Source organism: Bos grunniens, chromosome 10 (assembly GCF_055505025.1).
Source record: "Bos grunniens cultivar Pamir isolate PY7600 chromosome 10, Bosgru_T2T1.0, whole genome shotgun sequence".
Classification (NCBI taxonomy): domain Eukaryota; kingdom Metazoa; phylum Chordata; class Mammalia; order Artiodactyla; family Bovidae; genus Bos; species Bos grunniens.
In genome coordinates, this window is record NC_141174.1 from 16,019,934 (window position 1) to 16,036,875 (window position 16,942).

The 16,942-nt window shown below is 48.8% G+C and overlaps 1 protein-coding gene across 4 annotated transcripts in view; it reads left to right on the forward strand.

The window, feature by feature from the left end:
- The window catches only part of TGFB3 (transforming growth factor beta 3), a 33,210-nt gene that overhangs the window by 12,175 nt on the left and 4,093 nt on the right, over positions 1–16,942 (forward strand). For all 4 annotated transcript variants that reach the window (XM_086319584.1, XM_086319583.1, XM_086319582.1 and 1 more), the window contains 4 exons: positions 6,329–6,492; positions 6,988–7,117; positions 12,990–13,097; positions 15,695–15,860. In XM_086319584.1, the coding sequence (XP_086175710.1) occupies positions 6,329–6,492; positions 6,988–7,117; positions 12,990–13,097; positions 15,695–15,860 (568 nt within the window). The remainder of the gene's footprint in view (positions 1–6,328; positions 6,493–6,987; positions 7,118–12,989; positions 13,098–15,694; positions 15,861–16,942) is intronic.

Sequence of the window (16,942 nt, forward strand, 5' to 3'; positions counted from 1 at the left end):
CATTCTGTCTACAGAATGCATGCTGTTAAGCACTAATGCAAACTGTAAAAATACATATAAAGTCCTACCTTTAACCTTTAGGCTCCAAGAGAAGTTTGGTTTATAATATGAATGAATTGGGCTTCCCTGGAGGCTCAGACAGTAAAGAATCTGCCTGCAAGGCAGGAGACCCAGGTTCCATCCCTGGGTCGGAAAGATCCCCAGAAAAGGAAATGGCAACCCACTCCAGTATTCTTGCCTGGGAAATCCCATGGACAGAGGAGCCTGGTGGGCTACAGTCCATGGATCACAAAGAATTGGACATAATTGAGTGACTACCACACACACACACACACACACACACACACACACATGAATGAATCACATTTTGGACCAAGCAGGTAGGCATAGGAACCTGTAACCCTGGTGACACATTGCATAGAGGGATCACTGGGTGTTTTCTTTCTTAGCTCTGCCTATTTTTATGACTGGGAGATTCATATAGCCACAGACATTCTCCTGGAAGTGTTTTCTTTATCTGCTGAAGAATCCCAAGCAGGTTAAGCAGCTACACTGTGTGGAAGTGAGCAAATCACCTCTCTGACCCTCAGTTTCTTCATCAGTAAAGTTAACCTCTAAACTCCCTTTCAGCTGAAACAATTCTATTGGCTTGGCCAAAAATTTAATTCGGGTGTTTCCAGAAGATGTTACAGATGAACTTTTGGCCTACCCAGTATATATACGTCTGGGATGATTCAGCAGATCTCTGCTGGGGAGTGAAGACAAGACTCATATATATTTTATTCCTTTATATTCCCCAGGATTTTGCTATGGGAGGTGGGTGGAGGCTTTCTCTGACCCACGTGGTGGGGATCCACACATCTTTTTCAGTTCTTTTGTCATCCTTGTTATCAAGATTTACCAGTGTAGGTGTTGTTTTAACTTCTGGCTTGTAATTATCTGTGTCTGGCAAGAGACTCTTGTTTTTATCCAAGGTCTGGCGCTGAGACAACCAGCCAAACCAGAATTCATGAGCAAAGAGAGAACTTGATATTTTAGCATCTCTTTTCTGGATGCTACTTTTAGATCATGTTCATTCTGAAAATTAAAAGATATTTCCTATTGAAAGAACCCATTCGTTCTAAGTGCCAGTGCCCTTGGCACGCTAGGTCAGTGTTTCTCTAAGTGTGGACCAGAGGTTAGGTAAATGTGAAAAATGTCCATTCCCAGGCCCCAATCCCCCCTTACAGAGTCAGAGTCTCTGGGGGAGGGGGGCAGTGTCATCTTGGAGAATCTGTATTTTTAACACACTCCTTATTGATTTGTAAGTGCACTGATGCTTAAGACTCAATGAAAGACGACAAAACCCTTCCTTAGAGGGGCTGCAAACACAAGTGCCTACAGAAGCCAGGCAGCTGATGCAGATAATCTGGAGGAAAAGCTGCAGCACAGGGACCACAACAAACTTCACAGGACACTTGGCCTCAGGGTCACAGAGAGAACAGACTGTATAGAGGAGGCTGGTGGGAGAGGGGCCTGGAAAATCCCATGAAAAGATGGGACCTACTGCTCAGCTCCTGCAGATTTTTGAATTTGGCAATGTGGGTCCAATTCGACTAGATCTTAACTGCTTCCCAGAAGAGCAGAAAATCTGAATCTTTCCGTGAAGTTTCCCAGTTTTTAACCTGCTGCTGCTAAGTCGCTTCAGTCATGTCCGACTCTGTGCGACCCCATGGACTGCAGCCTACCAGGCTTCTCCGTCCATGGGATTCTCCAGGCAAGAACACTGGAGTGGGTTGCCATTTCCTTCTCCAAGTTTTTAACCTACCTGGGCTTAAAACATTTGTGGCTTCTAATTCAAAATTTTATAAAGTGATGCATTGGCCAAACAGTATTTTAATGGGTTAACATTTAAAGGGTAAATCCTTAAAGTTGTGGTTTATCAAACTTGCAGGGCATCTGGATGCCACAGTACCCTTTGCAGAGCACTATATACCATGGTTCTCAATCCTGGCTACATCTTAGGATCATCTGGAAGTCTTTTTTTAAAAAAAAAAAGAAGCTCTGGACCCACCCTCACTCCAACGAGGTCATCAGAATCTCTGGAGAGCAGGTCCAGGCATCATCTGTTTTTAAAACTCTCCAGGTGATTCTCGGGAACAGCTGGGGTGGAGGAACACCGCCACACTGATGTATGTGGTCCCATCATTGGAGCCGGTAGCAGTTTTACTAGCAGAAATGATGGACACCGCAGAGGCACATCTAGGAGCCCAGGTGTCTGAAACATTAAAAAAAAAAATAAAATGCACGGTCTAAACAGGGTCAGCTGTTTCCAGGCTTTTCCATGAATACTCTGCATGAATATTCTTTGTTTATTTTTCTTTCCCTATAGCAAAAAAGGAGAAAATGGCACCCATTAATACATATACTGTGTGTGCAATGGAAAAAGTTGGTCATAATTTAATTTGTCAAGGTGGACCCCCTCATCCAGCTTTCAATAATACTAGTGTTCTGCAGAAGCAGGGCTTAATCACCAAACTGACTGGGAACTGGCTTTTGTCTGAGGCTTAAGTTGGTACTCTAGGCCCATTTCATGGAATCCTGCTACGCTTTGTTGGTGAAACCATCCCTCTAGTAGATGATCTCTGAGGTGCCCTCGAACTTCCAGATTCTCTGTTTCAGTAAATGAGGTCAGAGACCTGGGTTCAAATCCACCTCTGCCACCTACTAGCCGAATGATTTTTTAAAAAATCTTTATTTATTTGTTGATTTTTGGCCATACTGGGGCTTCGTTGCTGTGCGGGGTTTTCTCTAGTTGCAATGAGTGTGGGCTGCTCTCTCATGTTGGTGTGCGGGCTTGTCTCAGAGCACAGGCTCTGGAGTGCATGGGTTTCAGTAGTTGTAGCGCGTGGGCTCAGTAGTTGCGGTGCCTGGGCCCTGCAGCGCAGGCTCAGGAGTTGCGGCGCCTGGGCTCTGCAGCGCAGGCTCAGGAGTTGCGGCGCCTGGGCTCTGCAGCGCAGGCTCAAGAGTTGTAGCACACAGGCTTTGTTGCTCCATGGCATATGAGGTCTTTCTGAACGGGGATCGAACCCGTGTCTCCTGAATTGGCAGGCGGATTCTATACCACTGGGTCACCAGGGAAGCCCTCAGCTGAGTGATCTTGAAAAAGTGATTTAACCTTCCTGATGTTCATGCTTCTCTTTTTAAAATGGTAAATTTTACTTATTCTCCTCAAGGATCATTAGAGGGTCAGGTGAGTTAATAGACGTTCTATGAAATGTAAGAGAGTGTTATTACATTTTATTTATTTATACTCTGGCTCATTCCATGGAATATTTAAGGCATTGTTAGTATTCAGTGGATTTAATGGTCAAGGAGTTTGTGTTTACATTTTGTTTTCTCTCCCACTAATGATTGTGTCTGAGCTTTGCTTGCTAGTGTCAGTTTGCATGTGTCAACTAATTTATGTGTCACCCTGGCCAAGACCCCTCTGGGCATGAATTTCTTCATCTGAAGTGGGTTGTACTAGATCAGCCATCCCCAGCCTTTTTGGCACCAGGGACCAGTTTCATGGAAGATGATTTTTCCACGGACAGGGAGTGATGGGAGTGAGGTGGAGCTCAGGCAGTAATGGGAGTGATGAGGAGCGGCAGTAAAAACTGATGAAACTTCACTAGCTCACCCTGCTGCTCACCTCCTGCTGTGAAGCCCGGTTCCTAGTTCCCTGAGGAACTAGAGGACCCCTAACATTCCTTCTGAGTCTTTTAGAAATCTGTAGATCCTAAGGAGTTAAAAATGACTTTTCCCACTTCCTTGAAATCTCCCTGATGTTCCCACCAAGAGGAGTCTATCTTGGGGAACAGTAACTGATGGATGAACTGGAAGAAACAAAGAAAGAGAGGTGACTAGGGTGTCCTGAAGATCCTCTTGGCTTCTCATTCCCCCATCTCCTGGCTCCCCACTATTTTGTCCCCACTCTGACTCACCTCACTGGCTCAGGCTATCTTGTTTCTCTTTTCCTTTTTATAGCAATGTGCACACTGCGCTGAGATACCTTTTATCCCCTCTTGCAACAGTTACTGGAGGTACTAGTCTTGTTGCTTTGCTGTTCAGTCGCTCAGTTGTGTCCCACTCTACAACCCCGTGGACTACAGACTGCCAGGCTTCCCTGTTCTTTACCATCTCCCGGAGTTTGCTCAAACTCATGTCCATTGAGTTGGTGATGCCATCCAACCAATCTCATCCTCTGTCATCCCCTTCTCTTCCCGCCTTCAGTCTTTCCCAGCATCAGGGTCTTTTCAGATGAGTCAGCTCTTCACATCAAGTGGCCAAAGGATTGGAGTTTCAGCTTCAGCATCAGTCCTTCCAATGAATATTCAGGACTGATTTCCTTTAGGATGGACTGGTTGGATCTCCTTGCTGTCTAAGGGACTCTCAAGAGTCTTCTCCAGCACCACAGTTCGAAAGCATCAATTCTTCAGTGCTTAGCCTTCTTTATGGTCCAACACTCACATCTGTGAGGAGCTTACTTATATCCAGGGGATTACAGACTTTCAAACTCAAAAACTGAACTGCCATCATGATCCCTCTTTCTGGTTCTATCTGAAATGGTTTAGGGGAATCGTTGGCAGTGTTCATTCTTTCAGAGCCAGTTATTAATCAGGGCTTCATTAACTGGCATTCACACATTTGTTTTCCCAACATCTGTTCCATTAATTTTTTAAGAGCCAGTGTCAGACCCACCAGATGGCAGTTTCCAGAAACACTCACTCATCCTTTCCTAAAGCTCAGTAGCGCGTGTGCTTGTGTCCAGGCCTCTGATCCTCCCGCCCTGTCCATGACTTCCTAAACCACCCCTGGGGTGATTATGGGCTTGTTCCAGCCATGTTCATTATGTGAGGAATCTGGGTCTCTGAGCTTGAATTTCAAGTTCTGGCTGTTGTTACCCTTTGTGTAGAAAGTGTTCCTCTGGGGTGTTAATGCTGCTCAGACCTTGGGGTTGTAAAGAAAAGGCAGGATCTTTTTGTCTCCCTTGTCTCGCTCTGATAGGAGTGGGAAAGAGCATGTGCTGTCTTCTGTCTGTGGACAGAGGTGCAGGAGCCAGCAGGGTGCAGAGGCTGGCATAGCATGTGCAGTCAGGGAAAATAATCCTTAGCAGCCAATGGTGATGGACCCACTTACACGCAGTGAAGAAGCATCTGGGGGTCTGCCAGGCTCTAGATATGGGCTCTTTGCCACTCCTGTGCTATCTTGTTAGAGCTAAAGTGTCACTTTCCATGACTCCCTACTGTTGATGATATAAAATCAACCCCTTGGTCTGACGTTTCAGCCTCCCCACAGGTAGATCCCAATCAACTGTCTTGACCTTGTCTCATGGGCTCCAGCCTGGTTGCTTCAGGTCCCTCTTACTCACTTGCATTTTCCTCTCCTTCTGTCGCTCTCTCCCTCCTCTGACCTGTTTACAGCGACTTCCAAGCGTCTCCAAAGACCCTTACTGCTCTCTCTCTGGTCCTGTTGTTTGGTCCATGCACTAAACAACCTCTGTTAATAGCCCCACCTCTGAATGTTAATCTCCCTGAAGGCAGGGCCCCTGTCTGTCCATTTTTTTAAAATGTTATTTATTTGACTGTGTCGGGTTTTTGTTTCTGCACACAGAATCTTCATCGCTTCGTGTGGGATCTTTCGCTGTGGCGCGTGGGCTCTCTGGTTGTGGCACGTGGGCTCAATAGTTGCAGAGCTCGGGCTTAGTTTCTTTCTCCCCAGACACCTGAGATCTCAATTCCCTGACTAGGGGTTGAATCCATGTCCCCTGCCTTAGTAGACAGTGGACCTTTACCACTGGCCCACCAGGGATTTCCCTTGTCTATTCATTTTTGCTTCCCAGCGTTAGCCTGTGCTTGGCATGTAGCATTTGCTCAATGCACGTCTGATGAATGAATAAATGCTTGAATGAAAAAAGGTGTGAATGAATCAGCTAGCTATGCAGTGATTAAACTCCTAGGGGAAATTGCTGATGCTGTTGGAGAATCTGTATTTTTTAAAGGAGTAGGAAAGCAGGTTGGACAGCCTGCCAGAGTGGAGATAATGAGAAAGGGGTTGGAGGGGCCAGTTGTCAGTGCCATGTCCTGGGTGGGGCTCCATGCCTTGCTTCTCCATCAGGCCTGTGTATGGTTCCGGGCCACTGAGAATTTCCCTCCCATTTCTTACCTGTAGGTCTGAGGCCTCAAGGCTCTAGCGAGGTCACAGGTGGGCCCCCCAGCCCCTTGATGAGTGTCCGCTGACAGCACACTGTCCCCATGGGTGTTGCTCACACTGTGCTTCCCCCCTCCCCCAATGCTCTGCCTCCTAGATGACCTGACCGTCTGCCCCAAAGGCATCACCTCCAAGATTTTCCGCTTCAACGTGTCCTCAGTGGAGAAAAATGAAACCAACCTGTTCCGAGCAGAATTCCGGGTCTTTCGGATGCCCAACCCTGCCTCCAAGCGCAGCGAGCAGAGGATTGAGCTCTTCCAGGTGAACCTCTTCCCAGGACAGACACCACGTGGGGGGTAGAAGTCAGTTCCTTTGCCAGATTGAGCCTGCGCTCTGCTCGGAGTGCAACAGGCCTGGGTGTGAATCCTGCCTTCTCTGAGCCTTAGTTTCTATACCTGTGTCTGTCATTAAGAACAGGGGTCCCTAACCTCTGGGCCACGGACCGGTACCTCCTGTCAGATCAGCGGCTGGCGGCATTAGATTAGAAATAAAGTGCACGATAAAGGTGATGCACTCGAAACATCCCGAGACCACCCCCCTCCTTTTCGATTCATGGAAAAGTTATCTTCCATGAAACTGGTCCCCGGTGTCAGAGTTTGGGGACTGCTGCTTAAGAGGATTAAGACTTAACTGAGGAGCTCGAAAGAGCATTTCAGAAGTCTTAGTTGGCTCCTGTTCCCCTCCCCATCCTGCTGCACCGTGACGCTCAGGTGCCCTGTCCTGGCCTCGGGACTTACTCCTTCCTCTGCCCCGTAGATCCTCCAGCCGGGTGAGCACATAGCCAAGCAGCGGTATATCGATGGCAAGAACCTGCCCACGCGGGGCACTGGCGAGTGGCTGTCTTTCGACGTCACAGACACTGTGCGTGAATGGCTCTTGCGGAGAGGTAGGTTGACTCAGGATGAACATTTTCGAAGGAACCTCTGGTCCCTTCTTTCTTCATGACACAGGGAAGGGGATGGCACTAGGGGAGACAACAGATCTGGGTTCAAAGCCCAGCTTAGCCATTAACTTGCTGTGTGTCCATCATTCCTTCATTCAACTGACACTGAGTAAATGCTCCAAGCCAGGCCCTTGGGGATTCAGCAGTGAACCAGACAGGCAGGGTCCCAGGTCTCATGGGGCTTTTGTTCTGGTGGGAGAGACACATAGTGAACAAATAAATGCTGAGGAATAAGACTTTCCAACAGTGATGAGTACCAGGAAGAACAGAAAGAGGGCGCAGTGCTAGTGCCTGGGTGGGGCCCGTCATCAGATGCTCAGCGGGAGTCTCTGTGAAGAAGGAGCTGGTGCACTGAGGTCTGAGGGATGAGAAAGAGCCAGTCTGTGAAGGTCAGGATAAAGGATGTGCTAAAGCAAAAGCAATGAGACCCAGGCTCAGTTTGTTCTGGCAGCAGCAGACTGCCTGGAGCTGCGGGGCTCAGAGAGGACCAGGAGCCAAAATATAGGACCCGCCAGGCCATGGTCAGGCATTAGAACTTATTCCAAGTGTGAAGAGATGTCCTAGGAGGGTTACAAGCAGGGCTGGGAATGTAGGGTGAGGTGATTTGGTTTAAGATCCTCTGGTTGTCACGAGGTCAAGGGAAGAGGTTAGGGGCCACTGCAGCAACCCACGTGAGAGCGCTGTGGGCTTTGGCTGGGGCAGTTTGCTCTGTATTTTGGGTTGGTTCTGTATTTTGGAGGCGGAGCCAATAGGATTGATTGGGCTGATTAGGTGTGGGGTGAGAGGACAGAAGAGGAGTCTAGATGACTCTGAAGATTTGGGACTGAACACCCAGATGGTAACTCTTACTGAAATAAGGAGGCCTGGGAGACGAGCAGGTTTGGAGGTAGGTTCTATTTTGTTGATTAAGTTTGAAAGGCCTGGTAGTCAGTCATACAAATAGGGCTGTCTAGTACGCATATCAGACTTCCTATGGTCCAAATCTCTCCTCCACTGGTTCTGCTTCCTCACCTTCCCTGCATGCCTCACAGAGCCATTTTAAAGATCCATTGTATTTCAGAGAACCTCCAAGTTTTCGGCTCATTATGTGAGTGCTGTGTGTGGCCACTCGGTTGTGTCGACTCTGCGACCCCATGGACTGTAGCCCTCCAGGCTCCTCTGTCCAGGGAATCTTCTGGGCAAGAATACTGGAATAGGTTGTCATTTCCTACTCCAGGGGATCTTCTCAAACCAGCAGTTGAACCGTCTTATGCCTCCTGCATTGGCAGATGGATTCTTTACCACTGCGCCACCTGGGAAGCCCGTTATGGGAGAGTGAGCTTCTATTAGGTCAGGTGAGGAAATGGATGCCCAGAGAAGTTAAGTGGCTCGACCAGTCTTTGAGCCTGGATTAGAACTTGAACTTCCTGACTAACAGTCTTGGGGACTCAGGACATCACACTCCACTATTTCTCCTCTTCTTTACTTGGTGGCACTTCCTGGTCTGTGCTCAGTGGGGTGAGGGCACCTAAGGCAGTCCTGTCTGTTCCTTGTATCCCTCTTGCGAAGAATTTTCTGCCTTCATCAGCTGCCGTGGCTCCACAGTCCACCCACATATGGATACCCAGAGTCCCTGGGACAGGTGGGGCCTTCCTTGTCCTCCTCGATGGTTTAGGAAGTTAAGGGTTAATGCTCGAAGGCAGAGATCACAAACATGTTGGCCTATGTATTGTTTTCAATTTAACTAGCGGTTAACAGTTTTTACGAGAAGGCAATGGCACCCCACTCCAGTACTCTTGCCTGGAAAATCCCATGGATGGAGGAGTCTGGTAGGCTGCAGTCCATGGGGTCGCTAAGAGTCGGACACGACTGAGTGACTTCACTTTCACTTTTCACTTTCATGCATTGGAGAAGGAAATGGCAACCCACTCCAGTGTTCTTGCCTGGAGAATCCCAGGGATGCAGGAGCCTTGTGGGCTGCCGTCTGTGGGGTCGCAGAGAGTCGGACACGACTGAAGTGACTTAGCATAGCATAACAGTTTTAATTAATGTCCGGAGATTTCACATAAAACCTAGACACTCGACTTTTCTTGACAAATGGGTAACGATCCATCAGAGATGAGTAGGACCACCTCTTGAAGGTGGGGCATGTGGTCTTCATGTCACCCCAGGCCCCACCATTCCCCAGTGTTCTCCATGAGTGAGGCTGGTAGCCCCAGTTCAGCATGACGCACTGGCTCACTTTGCTCACATAACCTGCTGGGCTCTCTCGGCATCTGAGTGTGCAGGCTCCCATCTGAGGGGCATAACCTGGTGGTTGAGCTGACAGATTGTGGGCTGGAGGTCCTGCCTCAGCTCCAAGGGTACCGGGAACCCCATTGGATCTCCCCAGCTGCACACGAAAGGAGGAAACCTCGGAGAACCCAGGCGCATCAGCTGACGGCAGCACCATGGGAAATCTGACTCAGCCAGCACACTGCCTAGAACTCAACATGGCTACAAAGAAGAGAGGCGGGGAAATTCATCTCTTAGCTTCCCTGTCTGATTCTGATCGGCTCCACCTGGATTTCTTTGAAGCCCTCGGCACTTAGAGTTCTTATTTTCACAGCTGCAGAACTCAATGAGAAGTTTGCATTGAGAATGATTTCCATCCTCCTTGAGACATCAAAAAAGATAATTTCGTAATAAAACCTATGGGTGTCCCACCCACCATCCACACCGCTGCCAATTCTGAGGTTAGTTCTTCCCTGGAACCTTCCGTTCCCACTCCAGCAGATGCTGCCCACCCCGTGTTCGGGGGAGTCAGACACAGACCTTTACTCTGCAGAGTTTCTGAGTCTCTTGAGGGTTCTTGGCCCCAAACAAAGTGGTAAATGGACTGCAAATGGAGGAGTCGGCGGTGTGGACTGTGAGGAAACTGAGTCACAGGCCCAGTCTTGTATTAGTTCAGCAAACATCAGAGAGCCTGCTCTGCACCAGTTCCCTTCTGGGCTAAGAGCCAGCTGGAGCCCTCTCCAGGGTTGGGGGCCCAGTCCCCACCCTCTTGTGCAATTGGTCCAATGTGTTGGCTCTGTGTGCAGAGCCAGGCCTCCCCGAGCAGGGCGGGTGGGGAGCACGCCAAGTGCCTCGGCTCAGGACAGGGGCACACTGGGAAAACACAACTGTTTTGTGTCTCAGTGACTGGGTGGGCATCTTCCTTGGTGGTCCCTGCTGGGCCCTCTTTGTTCCTCTTTGTTTCGAACAGTCATGAGTGTGGCTGTGATGTCAGGCTGCCTGTGTTTTAATCTTGGTTCTACCACTTACTGGACACCCCCATCAAGCCATTTAATTTTCCCTGAGCCTCAGTGTCCTCATGTGGATAATGGTTGGGGAGAAATAACAGTCCCTGCTCTGTAGGATTAGTATGATTACATACATGAGTTAGGGAGAAGGCAATGGCACCCCACTCCAGTACTGTTGCCTGGAAAATCCCATGGATGGAGGAGCCTGGTAGGCTGCAGTCCATGGGGTCACTAAGAGTTGGACACAACTGAGCGACTTCACTTTCACTTTCCACTTTCATGCATTGGAGAAGGAAATGGCAACCCACTCCAGTGTTCTTGCCTGGAGAATCCCATGGACGGAGAAGCCTGGTGGGCTGCCATCTATGGGGTCGCACAGAGTGGGACATGACTGAAGCGACTTAGCAGCAGCAGCATACATGAGTTAAGGCATGCAGAGTCTTAGAGCATGTAGGCAGCAACACTCAACAAACGTTGGTGATTGTCCCCATCATTCTGTGAGCCTCCTACCTAGATGGAGCCTGTTAGCTAAGCCAGGCACCATCTCACATTCACCACCTGTACCCTAACCCTAACTGTCCCCAACACATCTGCATCTCACCCTTCTAACTCACAGACCCATGGGACTTTCAGTCTCTCCTGGACTGAAAATTCTTCTGGGTAATAGAAGTGTACTATTTTTTATGTAGTTTTATGTTTTTATGTTTTATGTAGCCCGTTTCAGCTACTCCAGCTCCTACTACCTGCCTTAAACCAGAAAGAGTACACTCCTTATGCCTCCCTCTCTGTTCACTTCTAGTTCTCCATCTCGGGCTCAGCATCCTTCTTATGTTGACTCCTCCCCTCCCTACCAGAGCTCACCTGGAACAGAAGGCTCAGCAGGTGTCAATGTGTCCCAGATGCTGCCATGACTAGGGTGGGATAGATAAAGCTGGGATCTGGAGTTTATGGAAGAAGGGACTGAGCTGGTTTTTTTTTTTTTTTTTTTTGATTATTTATGACTGTGCTCATCTTTGTTGCTGAGTGTGGGCTTCCTGTAATTGTGGACAGCAGGGGCTACTCTCTAGTTGCGGTGCACAGGCTTCTCATTGCGGTGGCTTCTCTCGTTGCAGAGCATGGGATCCAGGGGGCACGGGCTTCAGTAGTCTAGGCAAGTGGGCTCAGCAGTTGTGGTCCTGGGCTCTGGAGCACAGGCTCAGGAGTTGTGGTCCCGGGCTCTGGAGCACAGGCTCAGGAGTTGTGGTCCCGGGCTCTGGAGCACAGGCTCAGGAGTTGTGGTCCCGGGCTCTGGAGCACAGGCTCAGGAGTTGTGGTCCCGGGCTCTGGAGCACAGGCTCAGGAGTTGTGGTCCCGGGCTCTGGAGCACAGGCTCAGGAGTTGTGGTCCCGGGCTCTGGAGCACAGGCTCAGGAGTTGTGGCCCACGCGCTTAGTTGCTCTGCAGCATGTGGGATCTTCCCAGATCAGGGATGGAACCCGTATCTCCTGCATTGGCAGGCGGATTCTTTCCCACTGAGCCACTGGGGAAGCCCCTTGAGCTGGTTTTTAACCAGTAGAACTGGGACATCCAGGTCTGCCCAACGCTGCCTGCGGTCTCTGGGGTTGGGCCATTCTGCCCATGAGAAGGATGCTGAGCTGGGCTGGACTCGTTGGGGTTTTCCCTGATGACATCAGATTTCGGGAAGACTCCAGGTTGGCCCCAGGGCTGGATGCTCACATAGAACTAGGGTGATCTCAGCTGACCCTGAGCTCAGAGGTCATCGCCCACGTCCTCCCATACCTGGGCACTGCCCTGGATCAAGAGAGCTTCCCTGGTTCTTACCCACCAGAATTGGCACGATCCTAGACTCAACCTGGTTTCCCTGTACAAAACTACTGGATTCAGTTGAAATTTTTCATTTATTTTTCTCCCTTTCTTCCTTCCAGTTTATATTCAACCCCTTTTAGTAATTTCCTTGCTTTTCCAGTTTTAGTTACCAAAATACCTAATCCCACAGCCAATAGGAGAAAGGGCCAGAGCTGGCCTTTTAGCCCCAGAATATGAGTCATCAAACCCTGGCAGTCCAGGCTTCCTCACACTTGTCACCTCTTGTTCCTCTTCCTCTCTGCTCCATCCTTTCTCAGCGGGTTGGTTGAAAGTCTCCTCTCCCAGCTGACACGTCGGGGAGCGGGGGGGTGACTGTTTCCCTCCTCCTTTCCTGCACCCTCATTCTTTCGCCCTACTAGGCTGGTGACAGCTTTTCCCTAATACCATCCTTGGAAAAATAGATGACTATTAAAATTCTCCTGCATGAGGCCCACTAGTTTATGTCTCCATTTGGTGACATATAACACAACAGAAATACGAGGCAACATGCTCATAAAGGTCCTCGATAGCTCTGGGAGCGCTTTCTGTCTCCTGTGACCCTCAGTCCACTCTAGCCCCATGACTGTGTGTGGCAGGAGAGACCTTGGCTCGTGCGTGTGTGGCTGTGGGTAGACAGCTACGTGGGTATGTGGGCTGCGAGCTTCATCACGCAGACTGCTTTTCTCACCAGCTCTGTGTCTTATTTTGCAGAATCCAACTTAGGTCTGGAAATCAGCATCCACTGTCCCTGTCACACCTTTCAGCCCAATGGGGATATCCTGGAAAACATTCAAGAGCTGATGGAAATCAAATTCAAAGGTAACAAAAGGGATGTTTATGGTAAGATGGGTGGGGGGAGTTAATAAAGCTAGATAAAACAGGAGACCCCTGGCCAGACCCTGAGAAGAGGAAGCAAGCTCCCTCACAGAGATGGCTGACTGTTTTGTATCGGGTTGGCCAGAAAGTTCTTTTGGGTTTTTTCCATATTCTGTTTTGTCCTCAAAGCAAGAACTCCCTATTCTGTAGAGAGTGCATGAGCATCTGGAAGACAGTATTGTGCTGGTAAGTCCTCTGAAATCATATAGGCAAGCTGGTCTACTTCTCTGTACTCAGTCAGCAAACTGGGGGTGAGAGTACCTCTTTCATAGGGCTGTCATGAAATTATATGAGCTTACATATGTGAAATAGAGTGCTTGGATACTCAGCAAATGAGAGTTGTCTTCATTTCCCCTAAAAGAAATGAACTTTGGTGGCCATGAGCATGAGCTCTCTGACTGCTGGGCTTTCCAGATGTTGCAGAGCCCACCCAAGGTGTGTCATCTGGGTTTGAGCTGCTTGGGGCCTCAGGGTGCTTGCATGGAGAGGGCAAAATAGTTGAGAGACATTTCTGGTTTTCCAGTATGTTTTCAAGGTGCTAAGCCTAGACAGTCTCTGAATTTCAGAGAAATTATGTTTTCTTTGCGGAGCCCTGTTGTGGGTTCACAGAGGCACTCCTGAGGCCAAGTGGTTTGTCAAAGTCAAACTAACCAATTTAAAACCTAAGGTCAGAGATGTATCTGGAAAAAGGTACCCATTTCAGGGCCTCTCTTGACCCCCAGCCCTGGGAAGTCCTTCATGAACTTTATTTCTGAACCAAATTTTTTTTTTTTTGGCTGTACTGAGGGTCCCTTGGACTGCAAGGAGATCCAACCAGTCCATCCTAAAGGAGATCAGTCCTGGGTGTTCACTGGAAGGACTGATGCTGAAGCTGAAACTCCAACACTTTGGCTACCTGATGCGAAGAGCTGACTCATTTGAAAAGACTGTGATGCTGGGAAAGATTGAGGGCGGGAGGAGAAGGGGAAGACAGAGGATGAGATGGTTGGATGGCATCACCGACTCGATGGACATGGGTTTGGGTGGACTCTGGGAGTTGGTGATGGACAGGGAGGCCTGGCATGCTGCAATTCATGGGGTTGCAAAGAGTCGGACACGACTGAGCGACTGAACTGAACTGAGTCTTTGCTGTTGCACTCGGGCTTTCTCTACTTGTGGCATGTGGGGTCTTCTTTAGTTGTGATGCAAGGGCTTCTCACTGAGGTGCAGGCTTTTCTTGTTGCAGAGCATGGGTTGGGTTCTAGAGTGTGCTGGCTCGGTATTGCCATGTGCAACAGAGCTTTTTTTTTTTTTTTTTTAAAGCAAATCATTTGACATCCTAATCACAGAACCTCACAGCTCAAAAGACCTTTGAAGTCCTTACCTACATTCTGAATTGGGATGAAATCCTCCCACTTCAGTCAATAGTTATCTTGTTCATAAAGATGTTCAGAAACAGAAACTTGCGACCCAGCTTGCCTTCGATCTCCCAGTCCTAGTATGTCTGCGTGAGGCCCGTGTCCCTCCTCAGTTCAGTTCAGCCGCTCACTTGTGTCCGACTCTTTGCTACCCCATGGACTGCAACACGCCAGGCCTCCCTGTCCATCCTGTTACCATGCAAATCTCACTTCTCCCATTCCTGTCCCTGGTGGAGATGGACAGCCGCCAGCAGCTGGCCATCAAAATAGATCTTCTTGTAGTTGAGACTCAAATTCAGTTTTCAGGCTTTGCAGATGAACTAGCAGGTTTCCTTTGGAGTTTCTCTGCTGTTTTCATACACCTCGTGATCCTGTCTGAGTTTTATAGAGAAAACATTTTGAAACTATAAGTGCAGTGTGAATGTTGTGTGTGTGTGTTAGTCCCTCAGTCGTGTCCAACTCTTTGTGACCCCATGGACTGCAACCCGCCAGGCTCCTCTATGGGGTTTTGGGGGGAAGAATACTGGAGAGGGTTGCCATTCCCTTCTCTAGAGATCTTTCCAACCCAGGGATCGAATACAGGTCTCCCTTGTTGCAGGTGGATTCTTTACTGTCTGGGCCACCAGGGAAGGCCTGATGCGAACGTTAGCAATTGTTGATTCTTGTTCCTCTGGCTCCCATTCAAACTGTCTTAAATTGTGACATCTGGAAAGCATAGGGGGACTTAATGCCATCTTGACCAGTTCAGATTATGAGAGGAGACTCACACCTCAAGCTCTAAGTTTCAGGATCTAAACCGACAACTCAAAGGAATGTGTTGGAGCCTCATAGTGACAAGGATGCTTCAGGAATCTCTGTAAATTCTCTAGGAAGCGTCCCAGGAGGGGCTGTGCCCTCTGGAGGATTACCCTCAGGAGTCCCGAGGGCATCTGAGCACAGGCGTCTTGCAGGTCCCTTGATACCAGTTCTTCCATTGACTCTTCCCGTTCCTGCAGCTGGACAGTAGCATGAAGCTGTGTCTTACCCATGCCTTCCTCGAATACCCCACCGTCCCACCTCCTGAACAGGGTGGGGATGGGATGAGAAAGTAGCATCCACCCTGCCCTCCCAGACGGGAGACCATCACCTTCCTTCCTTCTGCAGGTGTGGACAGCGATGATGATCCGGGCCGCGGAGATCTGGGGCGACTTAAGAAGAAGAAGGAACACATCCCTCATCTAATCCTCATGATGATTCCCCCAAACCGGCTAGACAGCCCAGGCCACAGTCAGAGGAAGAAGCGGGCCCTGGACACCAATTACTGCTTCCGGTAAGCCTGGGCGCTCTCAGGACCCGTGAATTCCTGAAACAACATTGACCGCTCGCCTGTTGCCCCACACCTAAGCCTTGTGCAACTGAGGGCCCTCGATGCTTTTCACACACACCTTGGGGAATGGAGATTTAGAACCTCTTACAAATCTGTTTTTCTGGGAGCCCCACTGTTTTTCTGCAGCACAGTCCTGTAAAGGCCTGGACAAACTAAAGGAGGACGAGAGTGTTGCTGAGATGACTTGGATTAGAGGCTTGGTCTCTCCATGGTTTTCATGCTTTAAAATACTCTTAAGGTCTGCTTGTGTGGCAGGGAGATTAATGCAGAGTTTTCCATTAAAGGCTCAGTTGCCTAGGAAGGGTCCAAGGATGCTACTGGATGAGCGAAAATAAGACAAGTTTACATTTGCAACGGGGAAGTGAGCTAGAGAATTTATGAATTTGGAAATAGTTGGACCGCCATTGTAAAGAGGTTAAAAAAAGAGCATCCATTTTCTCTTATTTTAGAGTAGTTTCTCATTTATAAGGAAGGAGGGTAAAAAAGCACAGACAGTGATTACTTAAAGACAGACAATGACCACATCCATGGGAAGGTCTGAAGGATAAAATGCTTTAAGAAGCTGGGACATGGGATTTCCCTGGTGGTCCAGTGGTTAAGACTTCACCTTCCAGTGTAGGGGGTGTGGGTTCAATCCCTGGTCGGAGAGCTAAATCCCATGTGCCTCTCAGCCATAAAACCAAAACAGAAATAACAAGTATTGTAACAAATTCAAAAAAGGCTTTAGAAGTGGTCCACATTAAAAAAAATAATCTTAGAAAAGAATTTGGGACAAGGAGCTCATCTGTGGATGCAGGGAAGGCTTCAGAAGGGTGTGGAACTGGAGCTGGGTCTTCAGGGATGAGTGAGGCTTGGGTATGTAGGGTTATGGGAGGAGGAAGCACTTCCGATAAAGGAAGGTGCATGAATGGGTCATTTTGGCTGGAGAGGAGGACGCCTGAATGGAACGGGGGAGAATGAATTGGGAGATTTTTAAATCTAAAACCAGGCCTATTGTGGAACAACAGAATGAACTGGGGATGTTG